General features: G+C 49.6%; 8 protein-coding genes across 8 annotated transcripts; 3 read left to right on the top strand and 5 right to left on the bottom strand.

Moving 5' to 3' along the window:
* Positions 1 to 260: 260 nt before the first annotated feature.
* LCP9604111_3342 (dolichyl-phosphate beta-glucosyltransferase) lies at positions 261 to 1,664 on the bottom strand (the record flags this gene model as incomplete). Its single annotated transcript, XM_039070920.1, has 3 exons — positions 261 to 605; positions 674 to 1,447; positions 1,551 to 1,664. 3 exons carry the CDS (start codon positions 1,662 to 1,664, stop codon positions 261 to 263), a joined length of 1,233 nt encoding a protein of 410 aa, XP_038930609.1.
* Positions 1,665 to 2,947: 1,283 nt separating this feature from the next.
* Positions 2,948 to 5,776, bottom strand: LCP9604111_3341 (uncharacterized protein; the record flags this gene model as incomplete). Its single annotated transcript, XM_039070919.1, has 6 exons — positions 2,948 to 3,018; positions 3,071 to 3,188; positions 3,239 to 5,408; positions 5,462 to 5,488; positions 5,559 to 5,582; positions 5,631 to 5,776. The coding sequence occupies 6 exons, from the start codon at positions 5,774 to 5,776 to the stop codon at positions 2,948 to 2,950; spliced, it is 2,556 nt and encodes an 851-aa protein (XP_038930608.1).
* A 2,607-nt stretch (positions 5,777 to 8,383) lies between these two features.
* LCP9604111_3340 (putative NUDIX family hydrolase) lies at positions 8,384 to 9,362 on the top strand (the record flags this gene model as incomplete). The annotated part of the gene is made up of 2 exons (XM_039070918.1): positions 8,384 to 8,698; positions 8,850 to 9,362. 2 exons carry the CDS (start codon positions 8,384 to 8,386, stop codon positions 9,360 to 9,362), a joined length of 828 nt encoding a protein of 275 aa, XP_038930607.1.
* A 106-nt stretch (positions 9,363 to 9,468) lies between these two features.
* On the bottom strand, positions 9,469 to 10,681 carry LCP9604111_3339 (MutT/nudix family protein; the record flags this gene model as incomplete). The annotated part of the gene is made up of 5 exons (XM_039070916.1): positions 9,469 to 9,707; positions 9,798 to 10,038; positions 10,203 to 10,256; positions 10,418 to 10,510; positions 10,631 to 10,681. The coding sequence occupies 5 exons, from the start codon at positions 10,679 to 10,681 to the stop codon at positions 9,469 to 9,471; spliced, it is 678 nt and encodes a 225-aa protein (XP_038930606.1).
* A 582-nt stretch (positions 10,682 to 11,263) lies between these two features.
* LCP9604111_3338 (uncharacterized protein) lies at positions 11,264 to 12,963 on the top strand (the record flags this gene model as incomplete). The annotated part of the gene is made up of 2 exons (XM_039070915.1): positions 11,264 to 11,661; positions 11,709 to 12,963. 2 exons carry the CDS (start codon positions 11,264 to 11,266, stop codon positions 12,961 to 12,963), a joined length of 1,653 nt encoding a protein of 550 aa, XP_038930605.1.
* A 443-nt stretch (positions 12,964 to 13,406) lies between these two features.
* On the bottom strand, positions 13,407 to 14,218 carry LCP9604111_3337 (HAD family hydrolase; the record flags this gene model as incomplete). The annotated part of the gene is made up of 2 exons (XM_039070914.1): positions 13,407 to 14,159; positions 14,210 to 14,218. The coding sequence occupies 2 exons, from the start codon at positions 14,216 to 14,218 to the stop codon at positions 13,407 to 13,409; spliced, it is 762 nt and encodes a 253-aa protein (XP_038930604.1).
* Positions 14,219 to 15,727: 1,509 nt separating this feature from the next.
* Positions 15,728 to 17,530, top strand: LCP9604111_3336 (initiator tRNA phosphoribosyl transferase family protein; the record flags this gene model as incomplete). The annotated part of the gene is made up of 4 exons (XM_039070913.1): positions 15,728 to 16,068; positions 16,313 to 16,541; positions 16,633 to 17,296; positions 17,376 to 17,530. 4 exons carry the CDS (start codon positions 15,728 to 15,730, stop codon positions 17,528 to 17,530), a joined length of 1,389 nt encoding a protein of 462 aa, XP_038930603.1.
* An 84-nt stretch (positions 17,531 to 17,614) lies between these two features.
* On the bottom strand, positions 17,615 to 18,549 carry LCP9604111_3335 (aldo/keto reductase family protein; the record flags this gene model as incomplete). The annotated part of the gene is made up of 2 exons (XM_039070912.1): positions 17,615 to 17,950; positions 18,034 to 18,549. 2 exons carry the CDS (start codon positions 18,547 to 18,549, stop codon positions 17,615 to 17,617), a joined length of 852 nt encoding a protein of 283 aa, XP_038930602.1.
* Between the last annotated feature and the right edge of the window lie 1,531 nt (positions 18,550 to 20,080).

Below are 20,080 nucleotides of genomic sequence, written 5' to 3'. Positions count from 1 at the left end.
CCCTTTTCTGTAGCAGACTTTGCTAAGAGATAGCATAACTAACCTGATACGGAAAGATGGTGCGAGCCCAGGCCTATCAGGCTCTTTGGGCAGGAAAAAGTGCCCAGCCTATGTATGTAACCCAAGAAATATAGTTACCAGTAGTCGATTGGATCATCCACAGCCAAGCAAAAAGCCGAGTCTCCAATCTCCAAAAATTCAAGATGCAATCTATTTGCTATGGAAAACTGTCCGAAAATAGGAATAATGAAGTTCCCGGATCATCGCTGTCTATACACACCCAGTGACCAAGCTGCCCGCAGAACAGCCAGACCCCAAGCCATGCCGATACTATCTCGTAAGACATTCAATTTGCTACCCTTAACCTCCCTCCACCCGACAGGAACCTCGGCCACAGGGATCCGAGCGAACTCAGCCAGCATGAGCATCTCGACATCAAAGATCCAGCCCTCGGAATGCATGTACGGCACGATGTAAGGTAGGGCACTGCGGGAGAACAGCTTGAACCCGCACTGCGTATCCTTGACAGTAGCCGTTTTAGGAGGCGTCATAAGCCACAGGATCAAATGGAACGAGTGCATCAAGAAGTTTCGAAGCTTGGATCGCTATCGAGCAGTCAGTAATCAATCGCAAGCCTTCCACAACCCACAACCCAGATATCAAATCCCCATACCTTAACCACAGCCTCACTCCCAACCATATGCGCCCGCGACCCAACAGCAACCGCGCGCCCCTTCGCATCCTCCACATCCCGACAAGCCCCAACAAGCTTCCCCAGATCCCCGAATTTGCTCGCCCCATCCGCATCCGCAAAGACAACATACTGCCCCCGGACATGGCGCATACCGTGCGTGACCGCGCCGCCCTTGCCGCGGTTATGCGTCAAGGTCACGACGCGGATCGTGCCAGACGGGATATGAACGCCCTCCGCAGCCTGCGGCGTCCACGGACCCGCGTGTCCCTTGGGGTGGAGAGAGAGCTGGTGGTCGCGCGCGAACCGGAATGCCACTTCCTCCGTGCGGTCTGTGGACCCGTCCGAGACAAGGATGATCTCCCAGCCGCGGTCTGAGGCCGGGCCCGCGGCGTCGCTGGTGGTATCCGCGTTCGGCTTGCGTTTGCGCATTGAGCGCGTCTCCATTGTAACTGGGGTGCTGGCCCTGGCGAGGGCGCTGGCCGTGTCCCCGTACATCTGCTCCAGGTAGTTGACGGCTTCCTCCAGCATGCCGGTTAACCGGTCTTCCTCGTTGTAGGCTGGTACTACGACGGACATGAATAGCTCGGCCGGTGCGATTGTGTGGGGTGTGCTCTTTTTGGTTTGGCTTTCGAGCCAGCAGGGTAGGGGTTCGGGGTCTGTCACGGATCCATCTTTGGCGAGGGTTCTATACTTCTTTTCTTCTGGGAGAGGTTTTCGAGGGACTGGCGCAACGAAAAATATAAATAATGAGAACTATGCGATAGCAAGCTGGTCAGTAACTTTCAATTGGGCTGCGCGTGTCTGGAGTGTCTCCGCGCGATCTGGTACAAGCGGAGTTGGGTAAACGTGGACTCACCAGGACAAATAGTCCTAGCAAAGTAACTAGGGCAGCGACGAGTAAGACCTGGACTGGGATTTCCACCGCAGTATTGACGCATTGGCGACAGACCTCGCCCCAAGCTGCCGCCATTGTAGAGAGTGACGAATTGGACGTCAGATGCGGAGACGGAAGAGGTGCGGATAGGGAGGGTGAGTGATGCCTGAAGGGAGAAGGCAAGCACTTAGGTCGGAGAGAGAAAGTGTTTATTCATAGAGGTAAAGCAGAATGATCCTCGCCATTTGAAAAGAGAGAGGGCGCAGAAGGGAGGGGAGGAATGTTGTAAGTCGATAGTCGCCAGCTTGTCCTTTTATCAGCAGCTCAACGCGCAAGCCAATAGATCCACATCTAGGAGCCACGCTGCGTAGACGCTCTATTTTTACAATGTTTACTTATTATAGGTTCTATTATGATCTATTTTTCATATTCTGTTACGGTTCGCGTATATTGTAGCTCATTTACCTCTTTATACGCGTTTACCGCGAATCGCATAGATCGGTCAGCTTGTAGAATGGACATTGGCTCATAAGAGCTGCTTCCTGCTCTATCACATTGCTCTTTTCTTTCTAGATATGCGTCTCGTAAATGTCCTTCAATGGACAAAGCTAGAAGACCGTCTGTAGCAAAAGAAATTGACCCGGAGAGAACATGATCATGGTGCCCGAACACTCTTTGCCGGCCCTGCTATACACAATCCATAAAACATCGTGAGTAATGAGACGGGGGAGAAGGACAAGGGGATTGACACTGAAAGCTTCCAATTTTAATTCAAATATTTTTGTTCTCTCATCTCAATTTTCCTTCTTCCTGCCATTTTTCCTCCCTAGTCTTGTGCCGGAGTCCTCTTTTATTCTCGCAGCAATCCTTCGCTCCACTGGCAAGTTTGAAACAACGCATCGAGAAGTCAGGGATGACTTCTTCCTAATAGCTCTGAATGTGCTCCTTCTGGATAGAAGAAGTCCGCAGTAACCCGAGTCCAGAAGGGATTGAAGCAGGCCTCTTGGCTTCTAACAAGACCAATCCAACTGCGGTGGAAACCGACTAGAAATGCTGGCCAGAGTTGGCAAGTAGTATGGAATCAGACGGATAGAAGAGCATTCCGGGACAGGGATCCTTTCCATAAATATGGCAATATATGCGACAATCCTTGGACGGTCCAGTCATTGGAGAGAGGTCCGGGTGGATGCAGGCCTTCCAGGACAGAAAGTAATCCGAGATCTGATATCTGTCGTATATGTAGTCCTGGCGACTCATGAATTTCCTGTCTGGTAATAACGCAAGAGAATGGTCCCTATCTGGCTTCGTGTATGGAAAGGACCGAGAGAACGATCTGAAGGCTTGAGCACTCCATTTCGAACAAGAAAAAAAAAGAAACTCTAAGGCTTGACCAGCGCGGATCTGTCAGGACGCGCAGCAACGTCGTAACGGAACCCACAGAAGTCCCCAGCTGCATTTTCAAACATCCTGCATTTCTTGATTGGAAGAAGGTAGCTCAATACCTAGTGTATTAGGATTGCCATAAACGTAAGCCGGTGATTCTGCCATTGACGCAAATTCCTCTGCCAATCGGGTGGGTGTGAACCGTCGCGTCTGATCGTATGTCATCCAGCGGGTGAACTAGTATGATGGTCAGTTTAACTGTGCTGATAGGAACAAGGGAGACAAACAGTTGCGATCCGCACTCCAAGCCAAAGACATCGGTGTTTTCTGGGAATGACTGTTGAAGGTTCTTCTGTTGATGGTCTGTTATCTTCTGTAAGAGCCCCATCGAAGAACCCTTCTGGGTAGTAAAGCCGGCTCCATGCCTGTCCTCTGATCAAAAAGTCCTCTGGTAGCTGGTGCGTAGTTGAATCGTCAAGAAGCGGGAATGATTCGTCTTCGATCTTCGAAATGATCGTGTCAGAGCCGAATAAGGTGTTTAGATAATTTGCAAGCAGGGACCACGGAACTAGCGGTTCTAGCCGTTGTATAGCAGCTGGGTTGAGTGTAAGAGACCACACAAATGCCATAGAGATATGTACACTCGGGTACATGTTGGGATCACCGACTTGCCCGAGCATCACAATTAACGTGTGAAATGCGAGAGAGCTCGCCCGGAATGCAAGCTGAGACGATAGGTCGCTATATGTGTCGGGAACGGGTATGTTCGCACCCGATGCCCACTTCATTGCTGTTAGGCGTTCTTCTGCCGTAGGATTGCGCGACTTCAATGTGAAATCTTTTTCCATCATTCCATTTTTGCTCCCATATTGAAGTATTGCGCAGATATTGCAAGACGTGAGTAGGACACCTTTCTGCCCGCGCACCCGGTTAATTTCCTTGCGTAGAATAGTAAGAAAACCCTTCTCCCGAGAAACGAATTCCTCAACCGGAGCTTGCATGAAAAGCGTACCGTGAGTAGTCACGAACGAGGTAATCAAATCCCCTTTTTGAGCTGGCATATTCATAAGAGGAGTGACCAGCTGAATCATGCTATCGAGAGCATTTGGGAAGGCGCGCACGCTGATCAATGCTTTCGTGTAGTGAAAAAACTGCTGCAGAATGTCCGGGCGAGCTAGAATAGCAAGATGGTGCTGAATACGGCCATTTTCCGGACTTCCGTCTGCGTCCTGGTTATACCAATACCTCGACACCCCTGCCCAGAGTTCACGGTCCTTCTTGTCGAATTCTTCCACCGCCATGCGGTACCGTGCCAAGTCACCCAAGCACTCGACCCAGGTTTTTCTAAAGTCTGGCACACTTTCAAGGAGCAGCGTTATCATCGAGTATGAGAGATAAATGAAGTCGAGCATATACTCCATCGAATCGGGGAGTTTCTGGCGTAACAGCTCTAGGAATGAATGCACGCCATAGCGCCACATGCGCGCCGGCATCGCGTACTTCTCAGCTAGCTCTTTAAGAACAGGACCAGCAGACGGGTGCCGGGAGGCGAGGAAAAAGTCATGATGTTCGTAGAGTAGTGTTCGGTGTAGCGAGACGAGTGTCTGCCACTGTCCCTGTGATAGCTTGGCCTTCGATTGCGCCTGTTGTCTATCGGTTTCGATGCACTTCTTTTCCACATTGACAACGCCGGTATAAATCCCCCGCACTTCGTTAATCAGTTGCTCCTCGGTGATGGTGTGCGTCTCCAGCTGCCGAAACATTCCATGAGGTTTTGCTTCCTGAGTGACTGCCTCTCCCATCTTCACATTTTGATTCATTATTTCGTCATTTTTCGTGTACCATGACTTCTGCGCCTGCGCTTGATTTTGCATGGTCTGGGAAGGATTCTTGATTTCAACGGCATTTTGACTGCGCACAGCAACGGGTGTTGAATGTGATCTTTGCAAATCTGGACGTGTCGCAAAGCCTTCCCGCGCACTGATCTTGATTTTTGGATCTGCGGGGTCATTTATACCGTGAGGCACGCCGGCCTTTAGCTGCTGAGAAGCCGGTCTTCGAGATGAACTTATCGCAAAGCCTTGAGCTAATTGCGATTTCTCTTCTTGCCTGGGCACACGGATCTCAATTTTTGAATCTGCGGGGTTTTCATTTATGAAGTGAGGCACGCCGGCCTTTAGCCGCTGAGAAGCCGATCCCGATAACCGCCGAGACTTTCTAGAGACCAAGGAGCTGCCCCGACGACGAGATTTGCCGACATGCCCTGCACACGGGCAAGTGGGGCTCCTGAGAGCTCGCATGTCGTGACTACTACGTGTTTCCACAGTGCAATCGTCTCCTAGGACGCCAGTCGACTTTGGTCGAGCACTGGATATCGGCGAGCTGGCCGAGCAGCAGCCATGGGTACACATCGATTCAGAGATCAAATCTTCCGACAATAGTCTTTTCTTAGAACGCCTGTATAAACGGTTAAGGATAAGCAACAAAAGCTGGGGTCGCAACATGCCTACCTAGGTGACACGTCGCTACGGACAACTCTATCTGAGAGTCTTGTCTTAGCATCCAGCAGGCTGTAAAAATTGCGTCTCGTCAGTCTTGCCTCCTTACGGCACAGCTTGTCGCCCATTTTCACTAGGGAGAATTAGTTGATCGTTTGAGCCTTGCGAGTGGGCAACGTACCTGATAAGAAGAAGAGATATCCCAAATCTCACATATTGTCTTGGAGATCGGGCAAAGACATAGAAGAGGGTTAAATAGTTTGTTCGGGCTAAATCGAAAGGTAGTGGCGTAGTGGGCAGCTGGGTGTCGGCCTGCGTGCCGATCATCATGCGCCTATCATTCTCGTATTTTACCATACCCAGGTATGAACTACCGGTTGCCTAATGAATTTATTGCTTCTATCCCTTTTCGCCGATTTCCATGCAACTGTATATTGGAACGTTCAAATAACCCTGAAGGAGTTAGCCTCTCCCCTGGTGCCATGTCACTTTCTTAATCGCGTTAGGGGAAGCAGACAGGTAATAGCCGCCCCAAGCATCCCAGATCTATAACTTCCGCCTCACTTTTTATGTACGAATCAAATATCATTGATCTGCAAGTGCTTAGGAAATATATCTTATTCGAAACATTTGATTACAATCAACAGTTGTAGAGTTCAGGTCTACCCCGTCATTGCCCAACAGCCCCCCTATTGTCTCCCAATATGTCAGATACGGCATCTTACGATTTGGGAAACCTTCGGGCCTAGGAGTGAACACGGGGTGCCCTTACAGCGCTAGGACATTGTCTGCCTGGTCACCGCTATTTGGCGACCACACCGGTTCTTGACCAAGCTTGAGCATAGACCAGGGCGCCTTCAGCCCAAGAGCCTTTGTTTAGCTTTGTTTAGCTTTGGTTTGCCCGCCTGGGCACTGGGATGACCCCGGTACTTTCGCATTGAGCACTATAGATTACGACTTTTCCTCTTTCTCCCTAGAATGAGGCAATTCTTGAACCGGGTCTTTTAAGTTACTAGTGTTTAGGGCTCATGTCACGCTCTTATTACCGGCATTGGTATTAATCATTAATCATCAGGTCGAGATTCCTTAAATATCCGGTGACTGGCAATCATGCAACCGCTCACGGAAGCCGACAGAATATCGGACCACACAGCCTTGAATTGTTAAAACGCCTAGGTGATGGCTATACTTAGACGGGGTTGAAGCTATAGACAGGGGTTATACTGCTACCTAATATTTCCTATCTATCTCCATCTACCTAACCAAGTCAAGATAGTTACATAGTTCTTAACTTAGAAACGGCTTTATCACTCACATCCAACATACACTAGCTACCGGGCCTACTACAAATGTGGATAAACCGGGCGAAAATACTCCGTAGGCTACAAAATACTCAACATCAGCCACCTGTCATTCAAATCTCTCTACAACAGTACTTTGAACCTATCAAAACCAAACAAGTGGCTTAGGATGACGTTAGTCCATTTCTGCGTTTCAGAAATCTTAGGCAGAGCTGCCTAAGCCTATCGCGTAAGCGCCCGTATGTTGTACTGATTGGAGGGTGTTTAAGGTACCTGTACCTACTTCGTATGAAAAACAGCATGACCTGCATAGGATGTAGTCAGTTTCAATTCTATTCACTCCCCAATAAGAGATACCTATTCCAATATAATGAATCAACATGTTGTCCAATCCCGTGCCACCCAATACCAACCCGGGTCGCATTTTACAGCGAGGCAACTTCCGCGCTCCACTAACCCCCGAACGAAGGGATCCCGCCCGTTAATTCTACCTCCCTTCGAGGGAATCAACTTCAACGGAGCCGCTGCAAGGGAGTGGTGAGGTGATATTACTGCAAGCCACACGGGAGGAAGAAGGCAGGAAATACCTTGATTCGTCGCCCGTACCTGCCATCACCCGGGTGAAGGGCTATTTCTCGGTCCGGCTTCCCTAGTCGAGACATTCTATGTACGTACCCAGTTGACGCCGACATCTAAAATGCTAGTGTAACAAGCTTGCATGGGATATGCTCGTTGAGCTCTAGCGTTTGAAGCGGGGAAGATGGGCTGCAGATTTCACCCGGGTGAAATAGTTACTACGCGACTTCTAGAGTTTCGGGATCTGCATGGATAAGGGGTGTGTGCTTGGCTACAACCTGGGTTTGATGGTGCATGTCGCACCCTGTGTATCTCGGCGCCCTGTGCATAGGTCTATGGCTATCGGCGGATTCACTCTAGGCAGCGATGTAGCTATACATACTGTTGACCGCTGCTCCAGGCTGCTCTGTCGGGTGAAATAGTCTTTCAGCCACATGCAGGTTTCTTTTTACCCAACAGAGCTCGTGTGAGTTTACTTTGATAGCCAATCTAGTATATTGACCAACAAAATAACGAAGGAATCACTTCTTAAAGGGCTAAAAGGCCGGGAATATGTTCTCAAGTGGTAGACTCAAGATGAATATATATTGTAGAAGATAAAATATGTAGACGAACCTATGCAATAAAAGGTAGAACTATATAAATTCCGAGACTGATAGCTCCAAAGTGATGAACGGGTTCTATGATTAATTCATTATTTAAAACAGCAATTTCTCAAGAGCAAAATTAAGTAAATACTTACAAGGAGCTTTAGCTACAATATATGCGATATCCGAAATACATTCAACGTGTAGACACGAAAAGAGGTGAAATCAAGACTGAACGACGTCATCGAAGCAACATTTGAAAACAATGATTCACACGTCCACTACGCGCTGTGTCCAAAACACCCAACCAAGTCTCACACATAAACCAACTCAATTGACAGCTTAATATTATCTAACCCGAATTAATGAACTCCATCCGCCTTGCCGCGCGATACCTCAAATCAACGCAGCCCATCCCCACACACCGACCAACCACCAGCATCACACAAGCCACAGCAAAAACCGCCAAAATGTCAACATTCACACTTCCCGGCTCAAATCTGAACGTGAATAGCATCCCAGATCTAAGCGAGAAAGACCTCCTCTCATTCCCAGCCTTCAAAACCTGGATAACAACCCTCCAGCACTCCCTCGCGCGACAAGAACACCCCTCACACAAGTTCCACAGTGACCCATACGTACTGCGCAAAATCGACATTCAAGCCGTCGACCGCTTCGGTGGCGGGCGATTAGGCTTCGTCAAATTGAAAGCGGATGTATCGAATAGCCAGGGCGAGACTCTGCCGGGTAGCGTATTTCTGCGGGGTGGCAGTGTCGGCATGTTGGTGAGTAAAGTTTTGTTCCATTTCTACTCGATAGGAGGTTTTTTCCTTGATACTCTATTTTGTAGAGATCTAGAAAGAAAAAAAAAAAGAAAATATTACGCCCCAGCCCCACCATTCGAAAATATATGGTTTGTTCTAATTCTATGTATAGCTCATCCTCCACCCAAATGATATACCAAACCCGACTGAAAAGGACAAGCGCGTTATCCTGACCATCCAGCCTCGCATTCCAGCGGGCTCGCTGTCGTTCGCGGAGATCCCGGCTGGGATGCTTGATGATAGTGGGACGTTTGCTGGCGGTGCGGCGAAGGAGATCCACGAAGAGACCGGGTTGCGGGTCGAGCAGGGCGATTTGATTGATATGACCTCGCTGGCGCTGCAGGCTGCGCAGGAACCTGGCTACGGTGAGCGCCTGCAGGCTGCGGTTTATCCGTCTCCTGGCGGGAGTGATGAGTTTATTCCTTTATTTTTGTGTCAGAAGTCTATGCCGGTAAAGGAGATTGAGGGGTTGCAGGGGAAGTTGACGGGGTTGCGGGAATCCGGGGAGAAGATTACGCTTAAGATTATTCCTTTGGCGGATCTGTGGAAGGAGGGGATTAGGGATGGGAAGACTCTGGCCGCTTGGGCTTTGTATCAGGGGTTGAAGCAGGAGCGATTGCTCTGAGGAATAACGTGTACGGAATATGGCGAATTTGCTGGTAGATTTGTATCTTATAGAGGTTTGTTTGTATCAATGTATGCAAGCCAGTCAGATATGAACAATTACTCGCTCACAACTTCCATTTCTTTGCGAGTTCAATGCCCTCGGCTAGGGTTCCGATCCTGGCATCAATGGCATAACCCTCTTTTTCAAGCTTCTTTAACTCGTCGAACAACGATGTCAAAGGAATAGTAAAGCATTCAATGAACTCGTTATCCTCGAGCTCAGGCTTCGGGTTCTTGTTCTCGGGAAGAGACATATCAACCCGGACGTGGACCATATGCAGGTTGGTATTGCAAAGCCCTGGGTCTGATAACCACATATGTTTGTCAGCTTTAGCTTTACAAGAAGTAAAATAACCCGCGAGAACAAAACAAATCCCATAGCAATCTCACGTACCGTTAAACATAACCGGACTAGTCTGCTCCGCGACGCCAACATAACCAGTCTCCTCCTTAAGTTCTCGAACAGCACATTGCTCAGGCGTCTCGCCCGCATCGATAAGCCCCGCAGGAACCTCAATGACAACAGCATCAATGGGAGGGCGGTATTGCTTCTGCAGAAGCAGCTCCGAGCCAGAATCCTTGTTCAAAATAGCGACGATCCCAACGCCATCAAGATCAATCCCGTCAGGACGAGTCTAGGAAAACGCGGTTAGCATCAAATCCGAAGTCTAATTTCAAACGGAGGCTCTGATAGATTTTTGAGTTAGATGGTGACCAATGGGTCCGATACACATCGCAAGGCAACCGGTCATGTGGTTTTAGTTGATACAGCGCCAGGCAACGCCCGGGTTTATGCCACCTGTTGAGGTCCCGGGAGTCGACTGGGGAGCCCCACTAATGCTAGTCCCCGTTTCTAGATTTAGATGAGGCCGGATCTTAGTTGGGTAGCTTGGCTTTCGTGACAGTCATGCAGACAGGTGGATACCTGCGATAGGTGCGATACATACATATACCCCAGACATCTACCAACAGCGCGCATAATACAATAAGCACAGAACAAGGGATAGGTCTTACCGTGCGCTCAGCTGATTCCCATGTTCGCTCGACACCCAGGGGGTCGGTGTATGTTGTCTTCACCATTCGAGCCCAGCGGGCTTCGCTGGGGTCCTGTTTGGTGAGACGTGTCAGTCGTGCATTGGCGCTTTTTTGGTGATATCCTCCGCGCTCTGTCTATATAATGGACTTGGGATTCGCTGAAGAGACCCAAGGGAGATTAGAAAAACGTACCAATGGTCCCCGCGAAATGAGTTTCGACTTGGCCTGTACGCGAGCTGACATTGTAATGAGTTGGCGGTGGTTCAGGTTGAAAGAGAGATTCAATTCGATGAACTCCATACTAGACTGACGTTGCTCGATCGACCAATAGAGCGGGGGCGGGGTTAGCGCGGGGTTAGCCCTTATCTTATCAGTCTATGACTGCAGTAAGGTGTCCGGTACAGACCACTTCCGCACTATCAAGATACTTGCTATTTGCTTTGCTTTTATTTCATCCAGCTGCATGTTATTCAGCGCACTGAATAACCCCCGTCCTGACCTCGATCAGCATTTTGGCACTCATTGCAAACCCCGTCCTCAAGCTTCAAATTTTCTAATTATCCCCTATAAACTGGCAAAATTCGGCCTCTTAGCTGCTGTGGCTCGTCCGTGGTATATATTTTGACTTCAGCATGGTAGTTCTCAACACAGATGACCCTCAAAGCAAATATTTTCAATACCAACTAACGTCACATGTAGGCGTAGCTGTGCCCTGTCAGGGTCCATGGGTACATACATAACCTGAAAGTACACATTATTTTTTGAAATTTAAACCGATTCCTATTCTCCTACCACCAAGCAATAGCATTGATAGCGCTTATCGCAATGGTACCCGAAGTACAAGATATCGCCGCTCTTGAGCTGTACGAAGCCGTCGGGGAAGGTCGCATCGACCGCGTTGAATCTCTTCTAGCAGCCGGCGTCGACCCAAATGCACGATTCGACAACCTAGGTTCCGTTTTCACAGGAGTCGCCGAAGACTGGGCCAACGAAGAAAAAAGTGCCAGGCCTCCTTTGTTCAACCCCGACCAGACTGAACAACCTTCCCTTCGCCGAGCCACGGGCGAGTCCGAAGGTTCATGCAGTTATCTCGATAAGCCCAAGGCCACGCGTCTTATGAATGCCCTGCTCAAGCATGGCGCAGACCCGTATGCGCTATATCGGCAGCCGATCCTCAAATATCGATATGTGCGTCTTTACCCGGGCAAACAAGAGACGAAGAGGTAGATGACGAGGCGACGGACCTTGATCAGATATGCTTCGCCCGCAGGGGAATCATGGAAAAAGCCCTCCGACTGGAACGGAAACGGCGCAATCTCGAGCAAGGAGTGTACGATCCCAATCGGGACGAATTCATAAGCGATTTCGAAGGCAGTCTCGACGATGTCATTGAGTATCTAGATCTTCCTATCAATTACGGCGTGCGCAGTGTTATCCATGCACTACTCGAGGGCGGCATGTTCGTCCAGCCTATATTTGACTTCCTAGGGGACACGCTGGATGTCGAACGACGAGATCCCCAGGGTCGGACGCTATTTCTTGCAGCGTGTCGGAGCAGAGTTGGTCCAGATGCTGCGACAAGTGGTGTCTATGGCGGTCTCAGCACAATCAACTACGACACTGGAATCCACGAGAACCCCTCCCCCCAACCAGAGAATCCATGGAGGGAGTTCGAAGCCAAGAACTCGAAGGCCTGCACTGGGCCAACGTTCCTCTCCTTTTCCATCGCACGTGGAGCCGATCTACTGGCCGTTGACAATTACGGGAATAACGCCCTCCACCTGCTGTTTACCTATACAGATTGCGCTTGGATAGGTTTACCACCGCCTATCGATACTACACTTGCGCACCTGATCGAAACCTGCCCCAGTCTTATAAACCAGCCTGACAAGGCTGGTACATACCCTTTACATCTCGCTATCTGGCAAATGAACTCCATCATGATTCCAGCGCGAGACAGTCCGGCATCAATCTACCATTTCGAAACCGCGGTAGACGCCCTTCTCGCTGCAAATGCCGATACTGCGGTCCGAGACGGGCGTGGAAATACCGTGCTTCACTATCTGGCTGGGAGTAGACTGGGAGAAAAGGATCGAATGGGCGATGAGCAAAGGCGGTTTCTGCGGAGGTTTCTTGAGGACGGTGTTGACCCCAGAGCACGGAATGCGGAAGGCATGACGGCACTGGAGATCTTCTGCACGGTCAGCTATGATGAATTTGGTGATGAGGGGTTTTATGACCGGTATTTTGCCATTGGGCAATATGTTATTGGCCAGTTTGAAAAGGCTGGCTACGACATCCAGGAGACGAATTCGAAAGGGCAGACGCTGTTGCATTTGGTTGCTGGGCTCACCGCACCTGAGGGGATGTCTTGGGCTGCGTGGCCTTGGTTTCAACTCCTCCGGTCTAAGGGACTTGATCCTATGGCGAAAGACGGGGAAGGGAAGACTCCGATCGACATTGCGGAGGAGAACGAGAGTATCAATGTTTGGTTGCAGGAGGAACGTGAGTCCATGGCCGCATAGCCGCCAGTGATATAGAGTACTCTTTTACGTGTCTGCAAGGTCGCTAGAATATAATTCCAGCACCAGCGAACCCTTTATAATGGTATTAAAACTTCAAATAACTTTAAATATAAAATAAACACCCGAATAACCAATAAAAAGGTATAGTTAATGGTATCTCATTGCGCATAAAAACCTGGTTATAAAGACGGAGATACTAAAGAATAATGCACCAGGCAATAAGAAAGTAGCAATGACCGGACACAGTCCAGTCTCAGGCAAGAGTTGTCACTCTGTGTCAAAAGATATAGAAACACCTTTTGATAACGGAAAGTGGCAACAGAAAAGAGTCCACGATACTGGAGTGGCGTGAAACCAAAGAAAGAATAGAAGAAAAAGCTCCATAGCGGTCTACGCTCGCTCTCATAACATCGTGGGCATAGGCATCATCAGCGAGAGTGTCTTTAAAGGGTCGACTGGACATCGACGCTGACATCATTCTCGATTTCCTTCATACACTTCTCAAACTCTGACCAATGATACATGACGCTCTTCGCGCCAATGTCAGTCAGGGCCTTCGCCATTGCCTTCTGCGTATCTTCGCCATTGTAGCTGCCAACGTACGCAATCACGGGAATACCGGCACGAACCGCAGAAAGAGCACCAGACTTGCTGTCCTCGATGGCGACAGTCTCGGAAGCACGCTTGCCGACCTGCTCGAGAGCATACAGGTAGATAGCGGGGTCGGGCTTGGAGGTCGGCTTTGGCAGGGAGCTGGCGGCGCTGAAGACCTTGTTCTCGTCAAAGAACTTGTCCTGACCGACCTTCCGGATGGAAGCGAGCACGCGGCGCAACGCAGACGAGGAGACGACGGCAAGACCGTACTTCTTCGCGGCGAAAACCTTTTCCAGCTCCTCGGTGGCACCGATGCAGCTTTTAGCCTTGGCGTTCAACTTGGCAATGACTTGGTCCTCTTCTCTGATGACGTATTCTTCAAGCTTGTCCTCGTCGATCTGGAAGTCATATTTCTGCTGTAGAGAGATCAGCATGCCGCGGAAGTTCTGGCCGACAAAGTCTTTGATGAGTTGGTCGCCGGTGTAACGGTCGGGGATGTTGTTGGCCTCCAGGATCTCATTGGCCAGATCGGCACAAGCCTCGAAGGCTAGCTCCTCTGAGAGGACCAGCGTGTTGTCGCAATCGAAGAAGATTTCCGTGATCTGCAGTGCCCGTTAGTGTGGGTCTCTAATGGGATAGATCGTGATCGTACCTTAGTCATGATGAAAGTGCGGATAATAGATCCGAGTGTTTGTTTATTTGTTTATTGAGAGGGGATGTGAGTAGAAGGGCAATTGGGAAGTGTGGTATGACCTAGAAGAGTGGGAGTTGGAGAGTTCGAGATGGAGAGAAGAGGAATGCCAGAAGGTACGAGAATCGGCGATTGGGGTATTTAAGTCGAGGCAGGACCCCCAAGACATGACGCCGCAATCACAATATCCCAGGGGAAACCGGGCCAGGGCGGGAGGGGCTGGCCATTGACGTGGGGCAGGAGGTACTGGATACTTTACATTAGGCGTGTTTTGTTAGTAAATGCAAGTACTAGTACCTCAAACCTGGGGAGACGGCCAGATGTTCAGCCAATAAAAAGCACGGACCCACGCAGGACTAGTCTTCTTCCGGTATAGCGTCTTTTTCTACTCCGGGCAGGTGCGATGGTTTCATCGCGTTTTCGCGCTTTTTCTCACCGGCGCCTTTCCTTCGCCTTCGACGTTGGGATGTTTGAAACCTGCCTTGATAGTCCCGTGATATTATTTCATTCTTTATGACTACTAGAGTCAAGTGACTTTGAATATGCAAGTAACCCTCACCTGATCTCTAAACTACAACACTGCAACATGACTGGATACAACTACGGAGTATACATCAGCCTACCAGGTCCAAACTCATGCACGGTCATGCCTCCGTCTTCTCACCGTCTACCCACTGTTCTCCGAGGAGAGGCCAAACCCCAATTCGCAAGGAAAGCCGGGACACGGAATGATTGAGAAGTATACACAAGCATGTAGGCCCGACGCTACATCCGTTGGTCCATATTTCCGTGTCCTCTCCAGTCACTGGCGCGGTCAGATAATATCAATTACGGAGTATGCACTTGGACGTTCGGAGCATGCTTGGCGGGGACTAGAGAACCCCGATGTTAGCCTTACCTCGGTACGGAGTACGGAGTGCATATAGTGCTATTCCAGTTCCGGTGAGCCATGAGCGATCTGACATATACCTCATTCTATTATCGCCATGGTAGTGCTTGAGTTGTGCCCAACCTTGGAGGCATCCATGGATGTACTCCGGAGCGCGACAGTCCGGAAGCTAGTATAGACTTTCTGCATAGTAGAATTTACGCAGCAATTATTTCAACCAATAGACATGGCCACATTTACACCAGGAACCAGGTAGCACCACTGTGGTATATACATCGCACGAACCCGGGTCCACCTCTTTTATACAATCATCATGATTGGCCAGACTCAAATTCCAACCCTGCTAATTCCACAACGGCTTCCCTTCACATTCGACCCGACCAAAAATAAAACATCGCAGCATAACGCCTGATCAATCAAAAGCAATCTAACCAGCACGACCCAGCAGATCTCGGGCGAAATCGCCATTGGCACAGCCCGCACCCGAAACGTCTCTAGTACAACCCCGGAGACTGGTCACTGAGTACGACCTAGCCATATTTGCATTCAAATATACTTGGCAATAAAGTCCAGCCAAAAGAAAGCCAAGCATGGGGTCGTCCTCGGATACTTTCCCGACCCTGGAGTCCCTTCATTTCCCGTCGGCGCAGCTGTCAATCTCCCAGACGCTTTCGTCGCTGCGTCGATCGGCGCTGTCCGTCGCCAACCGGCTCGAGTCCATCGAGACCGATGCCGCCTTTGCGCAGGACGTCGCGGACCAATATGGCTTACCGCTCGTTGCGAATGAGCGCTGCGGAAGCTGGTATATCCCGCCGACGGCCAAGGCTGGCAGTGCTTATTTTAAAAGCACCGATGGCCATACCGGTCAGTGGGATTTTAGCTTTCGTAGGCTGAACTTGCAGTTGCTTCCGTTGGCTAGGGATCATGGGGGGTAAGTCTAACTTATTTTGCACTGTCGTCTTTTGCTTGTGGATTTACATATGTGTTGGAGTGCCTTTTGACCCAAGTATAAACTATGGGAACAACTCCATCACTACACGATCATCCTAAGACATGAAAAGAACGAGAAAAAACTGACTGTATTTCCTTTCCGCTGCAGCTGTGTAATTGTGGACTCAACTCGCCGAGGGAAATGTGTGTACCACCTCTACCTTTCCCTTCCCTTACCCATCTAGTCACCATGCATATCATGACTACAACCAAGGCTCGGTCCCCATTAACCCACCCCTAGTAATGCCAGACGCACTATCAAAAACCGTCCCAATCTGGAGCGCCGTGCTAAACAGAGCCCTATTCCCATCCGCAACCGCATACCACCCAGTCCGCCTTCCACCAGATTACCTAGGCGCATCAGAAGAAGCACAGATCGAGAACCGAATCGACGGATTCGTGCATTCCCTCAAGGTACGCATGTGCCATTAACAATGACTCCCGCATACAACATACCCTTACACCGCACGCCCCTTTCTCATCCATAGCTGATATTTAACTCCAGAACCTGAAACTCGATCTAGATAATCTACGCCAGCAACTCGGAAAACCAATCCAGATCGCCTGGGCCAACAGGACGTATTTCCACCCGCCGGACCTGCACACGAGCGATGAGTACAATCTACTCGTACTGTGCTCCGCTTCGAGGCGCGTGCTTGGCGCTGAGATGTCCGAGGGCGGATACATCCAAGGCGCGGGCGATGATAGCGAGGCGTGGGCGTATGGGCTGACGCCGCCGGTGTTCTGGGCCAACCAGGCTATTTTGAAGAGTACACCTGAAGACGAATTGCCAGAGCTTATTGACCGGCTGGTGGCGGAGCATAAGCTGCTGGATGTGGTGCAGGATGCGACGCTTGTTTCGCCTACGCGCAATTTGTATATTGGATCTGGGGCCGAGGTGGATGTTGGGGGTCGGTATGATATTGTTATTGATTGTAATGGGAGTGCTGCGGCTGTGGAGGGTAATGCGAAACGGTTGAATTTGGGCTGTGATTCTGGGAAATTGGGGAGTCGGGATCTACGGAAATGTCTGGATAAGGTGCGTGAGTTTATTGGCGCTCGTCTTGGGGAGGATCCGTCGCTGTCGGTGCTGGTTACCTGTGAGAGTGGGAAGGACCTTTCGGCTGGGACGCTTCTGGCGATCATTTGTCTCTTTTATAACGATGAGGGTATGTATGCAATGCCCCAGATGGTCTGGGTGATGAATTCAAACGCTATGTGGAAGAAAAATAACTAATGTTTTCACAGGCGGCTTCGATGCCTCACTGAGCAAGCGCGCGATCAGCAAGCAGTTCATTCGACAGCGTCTAGCCTGGCTCGTGTCGTCGAAGCATGACGTGAACCCCTCTCGCGCCACGCTTCAATCTGTCAATGCTTTCCTGATGCAGCCGCCGGATTATTGACCTCGAGCAATGTGATTACATTGCGTCGCTTGGTCGGATGATTGGTTTCGAAGCGGGTCATTAAGACCATGCCCCAGCGATCGCTCATTCGTTGTCCACGGCCTCCACGATGGCGCCGGCACTGCCCTGGTCGAAGGAATCCAGCACAGCCATATCCTCCACGCTGATGTCGAAGTCGAACACATCCGCATTGGACACGATTCGTTCGGGGTTGTCGGTCTTGGGCAGAGGCACCCATCCCTTCTGCATCGCATAGCGGATCAAGACCTGCTGAGTGGACTTGCCGTATTTCTTTGCCACTTCGACTAGCGTGGGGTCGTTGGCTTTATAGTTTCGCACAAGGGGCGAATATGCCTCGAGGATAATGCCGTTCTTCTGGCAGTATTCGCCGATGACGCGCTGCTGGCACCACGGGTGAAGCTGCAAGAATAGAATAGTCAGTGACCCGATCAAACCGAGAACTATCTACGTAGATAGAAAAGTAATAGAAGCAGAGCACGAACCTCGAGCTGATCAACGTGAGGCGGGAACACTTGGGCATATGAGCGCATCTCCTCGATGTGCCCCACACCGAAGTTGCTAACACCGATACTCTTCGTCTTGCCCGACGCGTACAGCTTCTCAAGCGCCTGCCACAAGACCTTTCGCCCAGCAGAGCCCGAGCTGGAGGAGTGAATTAAGAACAAATCGACATATCCGTCGGCGCCGCCGATCTTGTGCACAGAAGCCAGCAATTTATCGTAAGTAGCCTCGACCGAGGCTGCGGGGCTGAGGATCTTGGTCGTGACGAAGATCTGGTCTCTGGGGACGCTAGTGGTGCGAAGTGCCTCGCCGACTTCGGCCTCGTTGGCGTAAAACTGTGCTGTGTCGATGTGTCGGTAGCCTGCTTCCAATGCCTTCAGGCAGGACTGCACACACTGGTTTGGCGGGGAGCGGTAGACGCCGAAACCGAGGCGCGGGATGCCGACGCTCGACTTCGGGAGGGGGAGAAGATCAGTGATCTTGAAGGAGGCGGACATCTTGGAGATAGTCAGGGGTATTGTTGTTTGCGAAAGAAAATTAGTTGAGAGTGAGTATTTCAAGAGAATCATCTCCTGGCCCCGCTTTGCGAAAATGAGGTCATTCCGGATGACTAAACGAGTAAACTCAAAATACGACAATAACTATGATAGGGTATGCGCAATATTAAGTCCAATTGAATTCCAATCTACTTGGCTATCCTGAGAATCTCTAATATATCTGTTCACTCATATTCACTGTCAATAGCCTAGTAATGTAAACACTTGTGCCTGCATTGTACCTGGCCAAAGAATTGCGTGATACTATTTGACCTTACGCTTGTTTTTATACAGCTATTGCGCCATCGAGGAACATTGCGGGGCTGCCGAACAATTTAGAGTGTTTTGATAAGAATCAGTACTCTCGGTGTCTTTGTCAGTTCTAGTAGATCCGTCTACTTGGTTGGCTTCTCTAACCGCCAGTGCGTTGTAGTTATGGGATTTTGCCTACAGGATGGTTGTAATATATATCACACCAATTCAAAGGCTATTATTGTACATAGGAATATCCTCTTGTGATTTTGCCACCTTCCTTTCCGTTTTAAGAACTACTATAGATAGGAAGGCATAACCTAACCGAGGAAACAAAATATAAACACCTCCTCCCTCTTCCTATGTACACATAAGATAACAATTCTCCGCTCATGAACAATACCCCTAGATCTGGTTTCAAGCTCATATAGCAAATATCAGTGTTCATACAGGAAATTATGACTACGTTCCGCTAGATGCCTGAATATTCGAGCCCAACCCCCACTGCGGGCTAGGCGGTATTGAGCCGGTGACAAGCCAATTTAACAAGCTTATGGCAGACGGGAAAAATCCTTATGTTGTCTTGTTAATGCCCCATATTCGGTGCTATTCGGTGAATTCTGTCATATATCATGCCCTCTGCTTCCATGGTTTCATCTTACACTAAGTCACATATATTCCCCCCAAAGTACCGACACAAATGACTCCTTGCAGCTGAGACCCGGTAAATGAACCTCTGCAAAGACTCCGTGTTGGTAGTATGAGAATGCGGTACTGGCAAGATTAGCAGCGTTCTGTGAGCTGATATGAGCCACTTTACCATGGTAATATTCTGGGCACAATGATCTTCTATTATCATGGCTTTTGGGTTTGTACAGACAAAGAACTAGAGCAATCCATGAGTGGAACACATGTGTTATGACAGATAGACCCACTCGCTCTCTTTAAGGTATGGCCCAAAATTGCCGAAATAACCAATGAGTAAACGCTGGAAATACCAATCTGAATTCGGAGATCCTTCTATATAACGAACCGCATCCCGAAAATCACCGAGCCTCATGCGACGACGGCCACGGGCATAGTCCATATCAGGGCTTGATAGCTTGAATGTGGAGAAAATAAAAAGGAAGTCAAGTTCGAGAGTGGTGGGAGAGCTCATAATATGTCCTAGAACTAGGAAGCTATATGACTACACATGGTGGCGAGCGAGGATTATACCAGTAGCCCTCCTCTCGCTGAT

Source organism: Penicillium roqueforti, assembly GCF_015533775.1.
Source record: "Penicillium roqueforti strain LCP96 04111 chromosome Unknown scaffold_05, whole genome shotgun sequence".
Taxonomy (NCBI): Eukaryota; Fungi; Ascomycota; class Eurotiomycetes; order Eurotiales; family Aspergillaceae; genus Penicillium; species Penicillium roqueforti.
Note: the sequence above shows the minus strand (reverse complement) of the source record. Positions and strands in the feature narration are given on the sequence as shown.